Source organism: Dermacentor albipictus, chromosome 4 (genome assembly GCF_038994185.2).
Source record: "Dermacentor albipictus isolate Rhodes 1998 colony chromosome 4, USDA_Dalb.pri_finalv2, whole genome shotgun sequence".
Lineage (NCBI taxonomy): Eukaryota > Metazoa > Arthropoda > Arachnida > Ixodida > Ixodidae > Dermacentor > Dermacentor albipictus.
The window spans coordinates 12,349,473-12,362,539 of NC_091824.1; the positions used below are offsets into that span (position 1 = coordinate 12,349,473).

The 13,067-nt window shown below is 49.6% G+C and overlaps 1 protein-coding gene and 1 long non-coding RNA gene across 2 annotated transcripts in view; one reads left to right on the forward strand and one right to left on the reverse strand.

Annotated features, from left to right (window-relative positions):
* Window positions 1-12,836, forward strand: part of LOC139059032 (uncharacterized) — a 150,156-nt gene extending 137,320 nt beyond the window's left edge. The window contains exon 3 of the long non-coding RNA XR_011513818.1: window positions 12,712-12,836. This is a non-coding gene — a long non-coding RNA (uncharacterized lncRNA). The remainder of the gene's footprint in view (window positions 1-12,711) is intronic.
* Window positions 4,421-5,511, reverse strand: LOC135917663 (uncharacterized). Its single transcript, XM_070537873.1, has one exon. It carries the CDS (start codon window positions 5,411-5,413, stop codon window positions 4,421-4,423), a length of 993 nt encoding a protein of 330 aa, XP_070393974.1. The 5' UTR covers window positions 5,414-5,511.
* Window positions 12,837-13,067: the final 231 nt, after the last annotated feature.

Here is a 13,067-nt window from a genome sequence, read left to right on the forward strand (position 1 = left end):
GCGCGCGCGGCAGCCGAGCGAGCCGGAGCGAGCGGCGTCCTGGCCGTGACGTCACTCGCGAGAGGGCGCCACTCCTAATTCTCGGCGCTAATAGGATGTCACCACGTAGGCAGAAAGAGGACAAGTGACGCGCGAACTGCCGTGCGGGTTGTGGGCGGCTTCCTTCAAGGTATTCCACCAAGGGCTGGAGCTCGGAATCTTGGCGTTGCTGTTGAGCAAGGTTTAAAGACGGAAGAGTACAAAGAAAACCAGAATCGTCGTCAGTATCTAGTGGTGCGGGTTCGACGGGGGCGCGGGAGAGGCAGCCGGCGTCAGTTTGTTTCTGGCCAGACTTATAGACGATGGTCACATCAAATTCCTGCAACCGAAGGCTCCATCTTGCGAGGCTCCATCACTCGCCAGCCAGCAGAGAGAGTGGTGGTCGCTGACGACACGGTATGGGCGGTCCGTACAGGTATGGGCGGAACTTCTGGATAGCCCATATGACTCCCAGACATTCTTTTTCAGTTGCTGAGTAGTTTTAACGCAACAGCGTTAAGGAGCTCGTGTCGCAGAAAAGCCGGTGTCGTCGGCGTCGGCGGCGTTGGCCGTGAGCGATAAATCCCAGCAGGCACTTCATGAATAAAAAAACAACTTGCAAGATGGGCTGGGTGGGAATCGAACCAGGGTCTCCGGAGTGTGAGACGGAGACTCTACCACTGAGCCACGAGTTTTTTTTTTTATTACCTTGATTTCAACACCAATCAAACGCGCACAAAGTAGGTCACTGGGTGCAGAAAAATAATATTACAGCACTTCGAGAGACTACCTTTTTAAAAGGCACTCAAAGAGGATATCACAGACACCAAAGTGTCAAGCTCCTGAAACCACTCTGGGGGTTCAATCATGTGCTTGAGGGCATCACGCGTGTATGTAAGACTTTCATTTAGGTGTTCCCTCGCAGACCTTTCATCCACGCGGGCATTCCTGACATCCATACGCGTTTTCCACACGCTGCTCATACACAAAAGCATCATCAAGTCAGCCGGCACTCCCCCTGTGTCTGCACACGGTAAGAACCGAATACCGAAAGGACTTAACGGCAGGTCTTTCTTCAGAGTCCGTTTGAGAACATCCCACAAGAAAACTGAGTCATGGCAATCCAAGAAGATGTGGTCAATAGTTTCAGGTTTCTTACATATGATGCAGTTAACAGACCATGGAACAAAGAAGCCCTTGCTTTGCAGCCATGGCTTCACAAGGAGAGTGCCCGAATGCAATTGAAAAAAGAAGGTTTTCGCTGAAGATCTAACCGGCATTTTTCTAACGCGTTTCAGCACATTGCGTTCAGGTCCTAAGTTATACATCATACGGTAAACAGGATGCGGCAAGAAAACATCAACCAGATCACTATAAAGTTTCTTACGCGTCACTGAAGTCAGAAATTCATTCGAAAAATGCGATTTCAATAAAGAAAAGGACATAACAACTTCCCTCAGAAAGCCTATTGGTGTTCGAGTGCGTTCATTTGTTGATGAGACAACCCACTCAGGCAAAGAAGAACTCAATCTCACTTGAATAACAGTACGCAGAAATATATCACTTTGGTCCCTTAAGAAAAAGAACCTACTAACAATCTGTTTCAAAAACAAATGTGTTAATCCTAGTCCTCCATTCTTCACCGAATGAAACAAGTTACACCGGCTAGTTCTCTCCCAAGTGGATCCCCATATATATACCGCAAACACTCTGTGAAGTTTCTGCACCGAAATCCTTGCCATGCATAACACTTGTAGTACATAATACACCTTTGTAACTAAAAACAAATTGCAAACACTAGCTTTTGAAAACATCGAAAAATTATGCCCGCCCCACTTTTCTGTCTGATCTTTAACTCTTTTTACTTCTTCGATCCAATACGCAGCACTGTCACGATAATGTTGTAATGGCACCCCAAGATATTTTCCAGGGGTAACGCTCCAGTTCATATTGCAAAAATACTCGGGTACCTGTGTCCAGCTGCCGTGCCATAAACCTAGGCACTTAGTCCAGCTGACAACACTTCCAGTTGCGGCGCAAAAAGAAACAACCTCTTTCATAGTGTTATTCACGCTTTCTGTATCACGGCAAAAAATTGCCACGTCATCTGCATAAGCCAGAACTCTAGTCTCAATTCCTGCGTAGATAAACCCACGAATAGATTGGCTCTTAATTATTTTCAAACAGAAAGGCTCCAAATACAAGGCAAATAAAAGAGGAGACAAACAGCATCCTTGTTTTACTGATGACTCCACTTTTATACTGGCGCCTAATTTCCTATTAATTACTAACTTTGCAGTGCAATCTTTGTACACCATTCTTACTCCATCTGTTATCACTGCACCGGCTTTAACATGTTCTAAGAGCAAAAATATGACATCATGGACGACTCTGTCAAAAGCCTTTTCAAGGTCAATTTGTATCATTGCGACTCTGTCCTCCCTTTCATCGCAGCATTCCAGTATGGTCCTTGCAGTATGTATATTCGAAAAGATCGATCTGCCTTTGATACCGCATGTCTGATGGGGGCCCACAAGTTCTTTTATAACGGTCTGCAATCGTCGCACCAGTACTTTAGTGTAAACCTTATAGTCCGTATTCGTCAAGCTTATTGGTCTGTAGGCTTCAACCGCCATAAGTCGTGCAGGATCTTTTGCTTTAGGAATTAAAATAACGTGCGATGTCCGAAAAGAAGGAGGTGCTTCCTTATTCTCGTACATCTCCCTTATCACGCGATGTAATGCTACAGCTATTTCACTCTTAAAGCTCTTATAGAAAGCCCCTCCCAGACCATCAGGCCCCGGTGATTTGCCGGGACTAAGTTCGTCAATCGCATCCTCAACTTCTGAAAGGCTTATTGGTCTGTCGAGCGCTTCACAGACCTCGTCTGATAATGTTGGCATTAATGGCAAGAAGTCAGTTCTATACCTTTCGATATCGCATGTCTTTTTCCCCATCAAACTTTCATAATAAGACTCAAAAGCGTGCTCAATCATTCCAACATCCCTAGTGACTTCCCCTTGATAAGTTATTTCTGTTATTTCTTTGGAAACCGCGTGTTTCTTCTCGTCACTTATTGCTCGCTTGGTAGGCGTCTCCCCCATCCATAAACTCTCCGCCCTTGCCCTTAACACCGCACCCCTGTACTTTTCTTCATCCATGACTTCAAGTTCAGACTTAACTTCTTTGATTTCTTTCGAAAATAAGCCAGGCGAAGAGCTTTCTGCGCTGAGCATGTATTTTAGCCTAAGGTGTAATTCCTCCTCACGCTCTTTTTGTTTGTGATGGACTACGCATGCTCTTTCAATCGCGGTTAATTTAACGTCTCTTTTGAAGAGTTCCCATTCTGCAATGAAGAACGCTGACGTAGTTATGCTGAGCAAATTTTCGAGCTTTTCTTGAACTACCTTTTCAAAAACGTCGTCTTGCAAAAGCTTATCATTTAGCTTCCATAAGTCCCAGCTGAATTTCGATGGTTTTTGTTTCTTTCCTATGGTTGACATAACGAGGCAATGATCGCTGAAACTAACATGTAGCACTTGATAACTTGAAAATAACGGTACAAAGGTTAACGGAGCATAAATTCTGTCTAGCCTGCCATGACACTGACCTTGATAGTGCGTATACATGGTATGACTTTCGCTTGACAACACATAACCAATGTCTTCGAGCTCTTGTTGCCTTACAATCGAACTTAAAAGCAACGCACTTTTTATCACAAACACTAGTCAACTTAGATTTATCTTCTGGAAAGCAAACACAATTAAAATCACCCAGTAATATGACATGTCTTTCACAATTCAAGTACTGCTGAATATTACCAAAAAAGGCTTCCCGCTCCCGTGCTACGTTCGGAGCATAAACACATAAAGCCCTCCAAGGCATCTCTGAGAAAGTAAAATCGCAGAGGACCATTCTACCATCCTCGGATGACGTGACGGCTTCAACTACAGCAATACTGCTACGTAAAAGAATAAGGCAGCCTCCAGACCTACCCGCCGCATGACATACACTTACGGTATATCTAGGGCGGAAAACGTTAACCATTTGCTCCGTGCATTCATCAGTTGCAATTTTTGTTTCTTGAATGGCCAATAAGTCAATATTATTTTCAATAAGAATACGGTTAACTTGGCACTGCCTTCTACGCCCGCTAAGTCCACGCACGTTCAACGTCGCGACACAAAGACCAGTCGAAAAATTAGCTACCATTTACCAGGAGGAAATCTAAACCAATTACCGCACATCGTCCGTCTCACATACGATGACTCGACGGTCTAGGGAGGCGGACCATGATTTTCTGGACTACATAGCCCAATGACGACGGCCGATGCACATCCTGCACACAAACCCCAGTCCCCAGACCCCAACAACAATTTTTTCTGACCCAGGAACGCATCCGCTAACGCGGAGGCGTCTGGGTTGTAGAACGGCGTTTGGCTGGAACGCCGGGCTTGGGCTTGAACGCCGGTCGGCGTCCCGGGGTAGCTTTTGGAGGAGGCTCGTCATTCCCAGTCTCTTGATCCTTTTCCTCTAGCTCATCCGCCTCTTCGTGAAGCCTCTTAGCAGGTGCACTACTTGACGTTGGCATCACGGTGTCATCAGTGTCATGCTGTTCGCCGGTCGTCACTTCCGTTGATGTGCACGTTTCTTTGGCCTCTTTTACCTCGACCTCTGTTGAGTTAGTTGGTTGCACCGTGTCATCCCATGGGTCTTTCCAGCCATCCGATGGCTTGTCATCATTAACAGTCGTTGCCTTCTTGAGGGGCGTTAACACCGAGGGCTGGGTCTCTTTCCCTTCACCTGCGGCTTCCACTGCGTCGACCACGTCCATCAAGTGATCTGTGACATCTTCCTTCAATGCCGGGCCTGTCACTGTGGCATAGGTTCGGACGCACTGGGTCTCGTCGTGGCCGAAACGACGACAAAGCCCACAGCGGGGTACACGGCACTCGCGTCGTATGTGCCCGATGCCACGGCATCGGAGGCAGAGGGGAGCTCTGCCAGGGACGTGCACGAGCGCAACATCTTCCGCCACTCGCAGCTGGTGGGGCAAGTCTTCAGCGGTGACGCCTGCCTTCAGCTTAATAGTGACAGTACGGGTGGTTGACCCTTTGTCAACGCATCCTTGTACCCGCCACCTGTCCCTCGTGATCTCAGTCACCTTTCCAAAAGGCGACAAGGCAGTGCGAACGTCGTCGTCAGGTACACCGTGAAGGAGCCAGTAGAGCTTGATACGGACGCCTCTGTCACACGGGTCGACGACCACACAGCGGTGGTCCTTGACATCAAACGCGTCTGCAGCGATAATCCTCTTCTTCCCTTCTTCGTCCTTGAAAGTCACCGCCCACAGATGGTTCATTTGATATGCACCCAGCGCAACCACTTCCGGCATGAGAGACAGCCGTGTAAGAGCGTCTCGAAAATGTTCCACTCTGTAAGGCCTCGCCTTAACGTCACCATGTAAAAAAACCGTATGCAGAACGGATGCACCTGTTGGCAGCGTTGGTAAAATCATTTGGTAGTCCTGACCTGGTTTTTCCGTTGACCTGATACCGCGGCCCAAAAGGGCCGCTGAAGCCGCTCGCGAAGAGCCCGACATTCCGCGTCCGCTCACCTCGGTGGCTGAAGAGGAAGTGCTGAGCCACGAGTTCGATGCTTCAAAGCGGTACAAAAGCGTCTCTAGTGAATGCGGTGTTGCCTTAGATACGAGCTGTTTCTAAGGCTCAGGCGTGCGTCGCTTGCTCAGGCGCACATTTCGTTGCCGCGCCGAACGCTGCGTTGCTCGACGCTCACCGCGTCCGATGCGGGGCGCGTAGTCGCTACGCCGTAGCCCATTGTCGTACACCGCTTGGCGGGTCGACGGGAACGCTGTCGCGTTCCACTCTTGAAGGCGAAGCTTAAGCGTCCTCCAACTTTTTTTTTTCAGCAGCAGACAAGGTTCGGCTGGCATACGCAATAACGCGCTCAACACCAGCTTGAAACTGTACGAGTGTCGCGCCGAGACCAACGTTACTAGCATCAGTGTGCACTTCTGTGTCAGCCTCGGTGTCAAAGTGACCTAGGATCGGTGGTGTCTGTAGACGTCGCTGAAGGTTGTGGAAGGCGTTGGATTGTGCCGGGCCCCAAACAAATGTGACGTCGTTCTTGATGAGTCGTTGCAAAGGTTCGGCAATTTCACAAAAAGTGGGTACAAAACGGCGGTAATACGCACAAAGCCCTAAAAATCGGCGGACATCGTGTTTTGTCTTCGGTATCGGGAACAGAGCAACTGCCATGGCTTTGTCGGGGTCAGGGCGCACACCGGTGCTGCTGACAATATGACCTAGAAATTTGAGCTCCTCGTATCCAAAGTGACATTTTTCGGGCTTCAGGGAGAGGGCGGCGGTGCGGATAGCTTGAAGAACCGCCTCCGCTGGATGTGCTTTTCAAACGTGGTGGAAAAAACAACTACATCGTCTAAGTAGACTAAACATGAGTTCCACTTGAGGTCAGATAGAACTGTGTCCATCATGCGTTGAAATGTGGCCGGAGCGGAACACAATCCAAAAGGTAGGACCTTAAATTGATAGAGACCGTCGGGTGTTATAAACGCCGATTTTTTTCCTGGTCCCGTTCGTTAACTTAAATTTGCCAGTGCCCACTACGCAGATCCATTGAAGAAAAGTAACAGGCATGTCGCAGGCGATCCAAGGAGTCGTCAATTCGAGGAAGTGGGTAAACGTCCTTTTTCGTGATCTTGTTCAGTTTGCGATAATCGACACAGAATCGTAGTGAACCATCTTTCTTTTTAACTAATACAACAGGTGAAGCCCAAGGACTTGTCGATGGTTTAATGACATCATCGTCGAGCATTTGTTTAACTTCATGACGAATAGCATCCTGTTCTCTGTGCGACACGCGATAAGCGTGTTGGCGAACAGGTTGGACGGTCGGTTCAGTGATGATTCTGTGTTTGATTAAAGGAGTCTGTTTGACCTTCGACGTGGTGGCGAAACAGTCGCTAAATGACGATAGCAGAGTGAGGAGGCTCTCTTTCTCGTTTTGGTCTAGCTGTGGGTTGACGTTGATGTGACCGGTCAAGTCCACATCGCTGGGTTCCGGAATCGAGATTGTCGTTACCGAAGCACAGGCGTTGGACTCGGCCACCGTTCCAGAGTAGGCCATGGTGGTATGCCTCGCAAAGTTCTTGTATTCGCCACTGAAGTTGGTAACTAGAATCGTGGTTTGCCTATGTTGGAGCTCTACGAGACCTCGTGCGACGCCGACTTCGCGATCCAGCAATATGGTGAGGTTACCTTCGGCGATAACTATTCCTAGTTGGTCTTGGGGGCATTCAACGAGGACGACGATGCTACTTCGAGGTCACGCAGTCATCGACCACGCGTAAAGCCGTGCGGTAATGTTCATCCTCCACACTCGAATACGAAGAAACATAGAAAAAGTCACGAACACATCACGAAGGTTAATGATCGCCAATATTCCTGGAGAAAAATACATGCCCAGTATAACTAGCCGAGAACACTTGGGCAGCACAAGGAAAGACGCTACGAAAGTCGAAGTAGAAATTGCAAGTCTGGCGGTACATCGTCCAATGGGTGACACGAGGTGTCCTCCGGCCGTAATCAGATGTGGGCTGTCCCACGCTGTCAGCACCTTGCGTAGCCGAGTGGCCAGTGAGGCACTCATAACCGAGTAGTCAGTTCCCGTATCCACAAGTGCAGTTACCGGATAACCGTCGATTGAAGGAGTAATAGCAGCAGAAGTTCTTTTTGCAGTTTCGAAGGAAGGCGTCAGCGGTATGTCGCGAGGGGATGGCGTCGGCGGAGGATATTTTACGGTTCGCATGACAGCAGCCTCACCCCCGGAGGTCGCCGTTTTCAGTTTCCCCGGCGCGGGCTTCCACCGTTGACTCCAGCGGAATCAAAGGCGGGTCGAGCACGGTTTGGTGACGCGTACCGACGAGGTGAAGGCGACCGTGACTGTCTTCGCTGTTGGGCAGGAGGAAGCCGGTTACTTTCTAAGTATTGCTCGATTTCGTGCGGGCGTTCGCCATAGCACGGGCAACGGGCGTCCGGATGGTTTACATCCCCGCAAACCAATCAGTCGGTACTGGCAGTCGCGATACATGTGACCAGCCTCCCCGCAGTGATAGCACAACGGACTGTTGTCGGGGGCGCGCCATACTGTAGATTTGCGCTGACCAGGATGAAAGGGTGCTTGCGGATTCGTGCGGTGCATCGGACTTGGGGAGCGTCGAGAAATCCCAGCAGGCGGCTGCGAAAAACGGCCCGTCGACGGCGCGGAAGCCCGAAGAGCATCCGCGTACGAGAACGTGGGAGGTTCGGGTCGTGTTGGTGGCGAGGGATGAACCACTTTGCCGATTTCTTCCCGAATGACATCCGTAAGAATCGCGACACTGGGAGGAGCCGGAGCCGATGGATAGGACTTCTGCAGTTTTTCTCGAACAATTTGTCGTATTAGCTCGGTAAGGGACTCCCTGTCATCATTTGCAGGTACGAGAGAGCATGCAGCAGTCATGGTGGTCTGGCGTTCATACTGCGAGAGCCGCTGCCGAAGCATACGTTCCATGACTGTTGCCTCACGAATGAACTGAGAGACCGTTGTAGGAGGATTGCGCACGAGGCCCGCGAAAAGCTGTTCCTTTACGCCTCGCATTAAGAGACGCACCTTCTTGTCTTCTGGCATTAGTGGATCGGCCCGACGGAACAATCGCGTCATGTCTTCGACGAACATGGCGACGGTTTCATTTGGCATTTGGAACCTCGAAGACAGTGCCTGTTCGGCTCTTTCTTTCCTTTCGGGAGTGCTGAATGATTCGCAAAGCAGTTGGTAAAACTCCTGCCAGCTGGTAAATTAGGCTGCGTGGTTCTCGTACCATATTCTCGCCGCGTCTAAAAGGGAAAAGTAGACGTTCTTCAACTTACGGCGATCGGCCCAGTCGCTAAAGGCGGCGACCCGGTCGAAATGGTCCAACCAGTCTTCAACGCCTTCAAAGGCGTCGCCATGGAACGGGTTAGGCGTGCGAGGCGCGTTGAGAATGCATGGTACGGCAGCATTTGGGATCCCCTCGGTTTGGCGTGCGGTAGTTGTTGACATCTTCCTCACGGAGCTTGCCAGGGGGCTGTATTGCGGTGGAAGACCTTGGAGGCGACGGCTGCTTCGATAGATTTCTGTCGTCCCCGAGGTACTGGCGTCGGTAGCTTCTGGTTCAGGACCCGTAGGCATACGATGGATGCGTACCCCGCACCTCCACCAGTTTGTCACGAGAAGAAAAGCCAGTCAGTCAGTTCTAAGCGAATGGCCGTTTACAGTTCGTTTTCGCAGCAGCTACCACGCACACTTCTTCTTCCTCGACTTCTAGTGTAACTAGTGCGGGCCACTATATAAGAGGCATCTTAGGACTAGACCTGGAGAAGACCTTTGACAATGCATCCCGTGCTCACATTCTGAACTTTATCTCAGAGCTAAATTTGGCAGACGCCTTCCACAGATACATAAGCTCGTTCCTCAGGGATCTAGAGGCCACGCTCAAAATCGGTGACCTATTTCAGTTTGGGTCCCGGAAGCACGCCACAAGGAGCGGTAGCCTCAACACTGCTTTTCAACATTGCCATGAAGAAACTATCGCAAAAAATTAAGGCTCACCAACATAGACGGGATTAATCATACGCTCTACGCTGATGACATCACAATCTGGTGCACCGGAGGAAGCGAAGGAGATGTTGAATTAGGCTTACAGGAGGCTGTAGATCAAACAGAGATGTAGCTGGAAAATACGGGCTTAGATGCTCCCCGAGGAAGTTTGAGCTCCTCCACTACAGGCCAGTCAGAAGAGGTCCAAAACCTAGAGGCTGGAAACTGTTGTCTGAAATAGACATGAAACTCTACACTAAAGGCGGCTGTGTCATCCCCAGAGTAGACACCATTCGGGTCATGGGCATGTTCATTGAATCCAATGGCAGTAACAATACGACGCTTAACAAGCTCACAGCAAAGACTGAGAACATGATCAGACTCATCAACAGAGTCTCGAATAGGCGTGGAGACCTTCAGGGAGATAATCTCCTCAAGTTGTTCCACGCCTTCGTTATGAGTCATATAGTTCATGTGGCAGACATGCGCAATTGGTAAAACTCCGAGAAGAAAAAATTAAACACGCTCATCAGAAAAAGTATCAAAATTGTACTAGGTATTCCGCTACGGGCGAGCACGGACCTCGTTATGCAACTAGGAGTGCAAAACACATTGGACGAGATAATCGAGGCCCAGGAGTCAGCCCAACTGGCCCGTCTATCCTGTACCCCGGCTGAAAAGAAGATCCTGGCGGTTCTTGGGATCAACCCTATCCTCATGAAAGAGCGGAAATGTCAAATCTTAGAAGATTAGAAGGAACAACATACAAGTCGCACCGTTTCTCCGTAATGTTCATCATCAACACAACCTAGGTAGACACAGGGCAAGAGCCCTCGCCCTCCTCAATGCGTACCAAAGACGATCCCTACTCGGCATGTTTTGGCGACACAGCCCAATATGGACAGTCATCTAACTTCACCATTGCCCTCGTTGATCACAGTGAATGCAGCTTCCCTGAAGTGCTCAGGGCTATAGCACTCCTAGATAAGAGCAGATCACAAATTTCACTGATTCGAGATCGGCGTTTGGGGCTTCCGCTTCAGGTTCCATCGCTGAAGAGGCTCGCAAGATTCTCAAAAACAAGATAATCACTCCGCACACCATCACGTGGTTTCCGGCGCACCTCGACCAACACCACCTAGACGAGAAGGCCTGAGCGCTCGGCGAGTGACGTCACGGAGAAGAGGCTGGCGGCGTGCTCGGGGATACGGGTTCAATGAAGGGATCGCGCACTTATGTGCAACGTTAACCATGCAGAACGCAGTTATTTTTTTTAGGCATAGTTGAGCAGATGGCCCGCAGTGAACAGAGGGTGTTTTAAGATTATTTTATTTATGCGAAACTATTTACGCGCTGCATTATTAAAAAGCCCGTCCATAAAAAATGGAACGGTTCAACCCAAGGACTGAGAACGAATTTCGGGTAAATGATGACAGGGAGCATGGCCTATATTGAAAAGTCACAGTGCTGCCTTCTTCTTCGGGGTGGCTTCTTTGCCTTGATTTATCGTCGGCGTCAAAGAGTTTGCAGTTCATGCGACCACAAAAGTTCTTCAACAAAACGTTAGCACTGCACCATAACACATATCTCATGACAACTTCACTGGTGTGCACTTCTTCATATTCGGGACACATGTATTTATTCCAGACTGCCCTAAGTTTGTGGAAGAGCGTGATAGGTTGGTCAAGGACCTTACGCGTCTCGACAGCGCACCGTTGTCGGAGGACGTTATTTTAGGCCCTTGGCCAGACGCTCAGTCGAGTTTCAAGGCCATCAAGGCATTACTGAACTTTTTTAAAAATTACGGGCCTGGATTGCAGACTTTGAGCATGCCAAATTGCTTGCCATATGTTCTACATCTTCCTTCTATCGTCATCGTCACCCATCATGCACCTCTTTCTTCCCTCTTTCTTTCCCTCTTCCCCTTCCCCCAATGCCGAGTAGCTGGCTAGAGGAATATACCTCAGGCCGACCTCTCGGCATTTCGTGTCATTAAACTTCTTTCTCTCTCTAGGCTCTATACGAATAATTTCGCTTTCGAGGCATTATTACATACAGTACCGCAGTCCACATATTTACAACACCTCAAATGAGTTTAGCAATGGAGATACAAAACATTCGTGCAACTATTTACAAAGAAACAGTTGCCTTATTCCGCAGAATTCTAGCTTTTCTCTTCTTTGCCTTAGCATTATCATCCAATATTCTGTCATTAATGTTGCGGAAACATGAACGCATGATTTTTCGGCCCCGATTTGTAATTGTTCCATCAATTGGGCGCGCTTCACTTATTAGATATATCCTGGCATGAACGTAATCTACATTCCACGGCAATGAAGGCTTGCCGGACACACAACCGCAATCGCAGCACAAGCCCAGAGACTAGATGCACGGTTCACGTCCAGAGAAAAAAGTGCACTCGGAAGCATGTCGCAGCATGCTAGAACTTTTCTAACCACAAAGCTATCCAAGGAGTGGCAGGGTTCCCTGAACTAATCGAATTGTTATCGCCGTCGTCACCCACTCGGTCTTCCGCGTCTCATTTGCAACACAGGTGCGCCGCTCGTAGGTTCGTAGCACGCTGCACGGAACTCCTATGTGGGCCTCTTTTGCGTGACGTAGCTCGAGGGGAGAGGGTACATCCAGAAGGCCTTAAGTTCTCTAGAGGGTGTTACCTCGACCGCCAGCTTGACTCCTTTCCCAACTTCAATGACATCGCCCACTCCCAAGCGTGCGCTCTAACCCACCGCGCGGGAACAGGGTCCAGTTCAGACTCAACGGTTCTCGAGTCTAGGGACACTCACTACTTTCAAAGAAATCACTAAGCACTATCACTTGGATAGGAGGACTTATCCTCCCCCTCATAGTAAAGTGGCTAGAACTCTGGCGTCCACTTTACACATGCTTCAGACAAAGTCTTACCCAAACCTGGCCCTTTTCCATACGATCACTCCAGAGGCTTTTAGCTCTACTTGCCCCGACTGTGGGGCTGTTAGCAATCTCGCACACATGCTCCGGGGATGCCCCTCGTTACAGGGACCCAATCGCATCACGGAAGAAGAATGGAGCTCTGCCATCCAGAGCTCAGAATTTTCACGGCAAACTTGGGCTGTCCAGAGAGCTTGGCCTACCAGTCCCCACGTTGGGAGCAGCCCGCAGCTCTAAAGCTTCTCAGGACCTTGCAAATAAAGGTCTGTCTGTCTGTCTGTCCGTCCGTCCGTCCGTCCGTCCGTCCGTCCGTCCGTCCGTCCGTCCGTCCGTCCGTCTGTCTGTCTGTCTGTCTGTCTGTCTGTCTGTCTGTCTGTCTGTCTGTCTGTCTGTCCGTCCGTCCGTCCGTCCGTCCGTCCGTCCGTCCGTCCGTCCGTCCGTCCGTCCGTCCGTCCGTCCGTCCG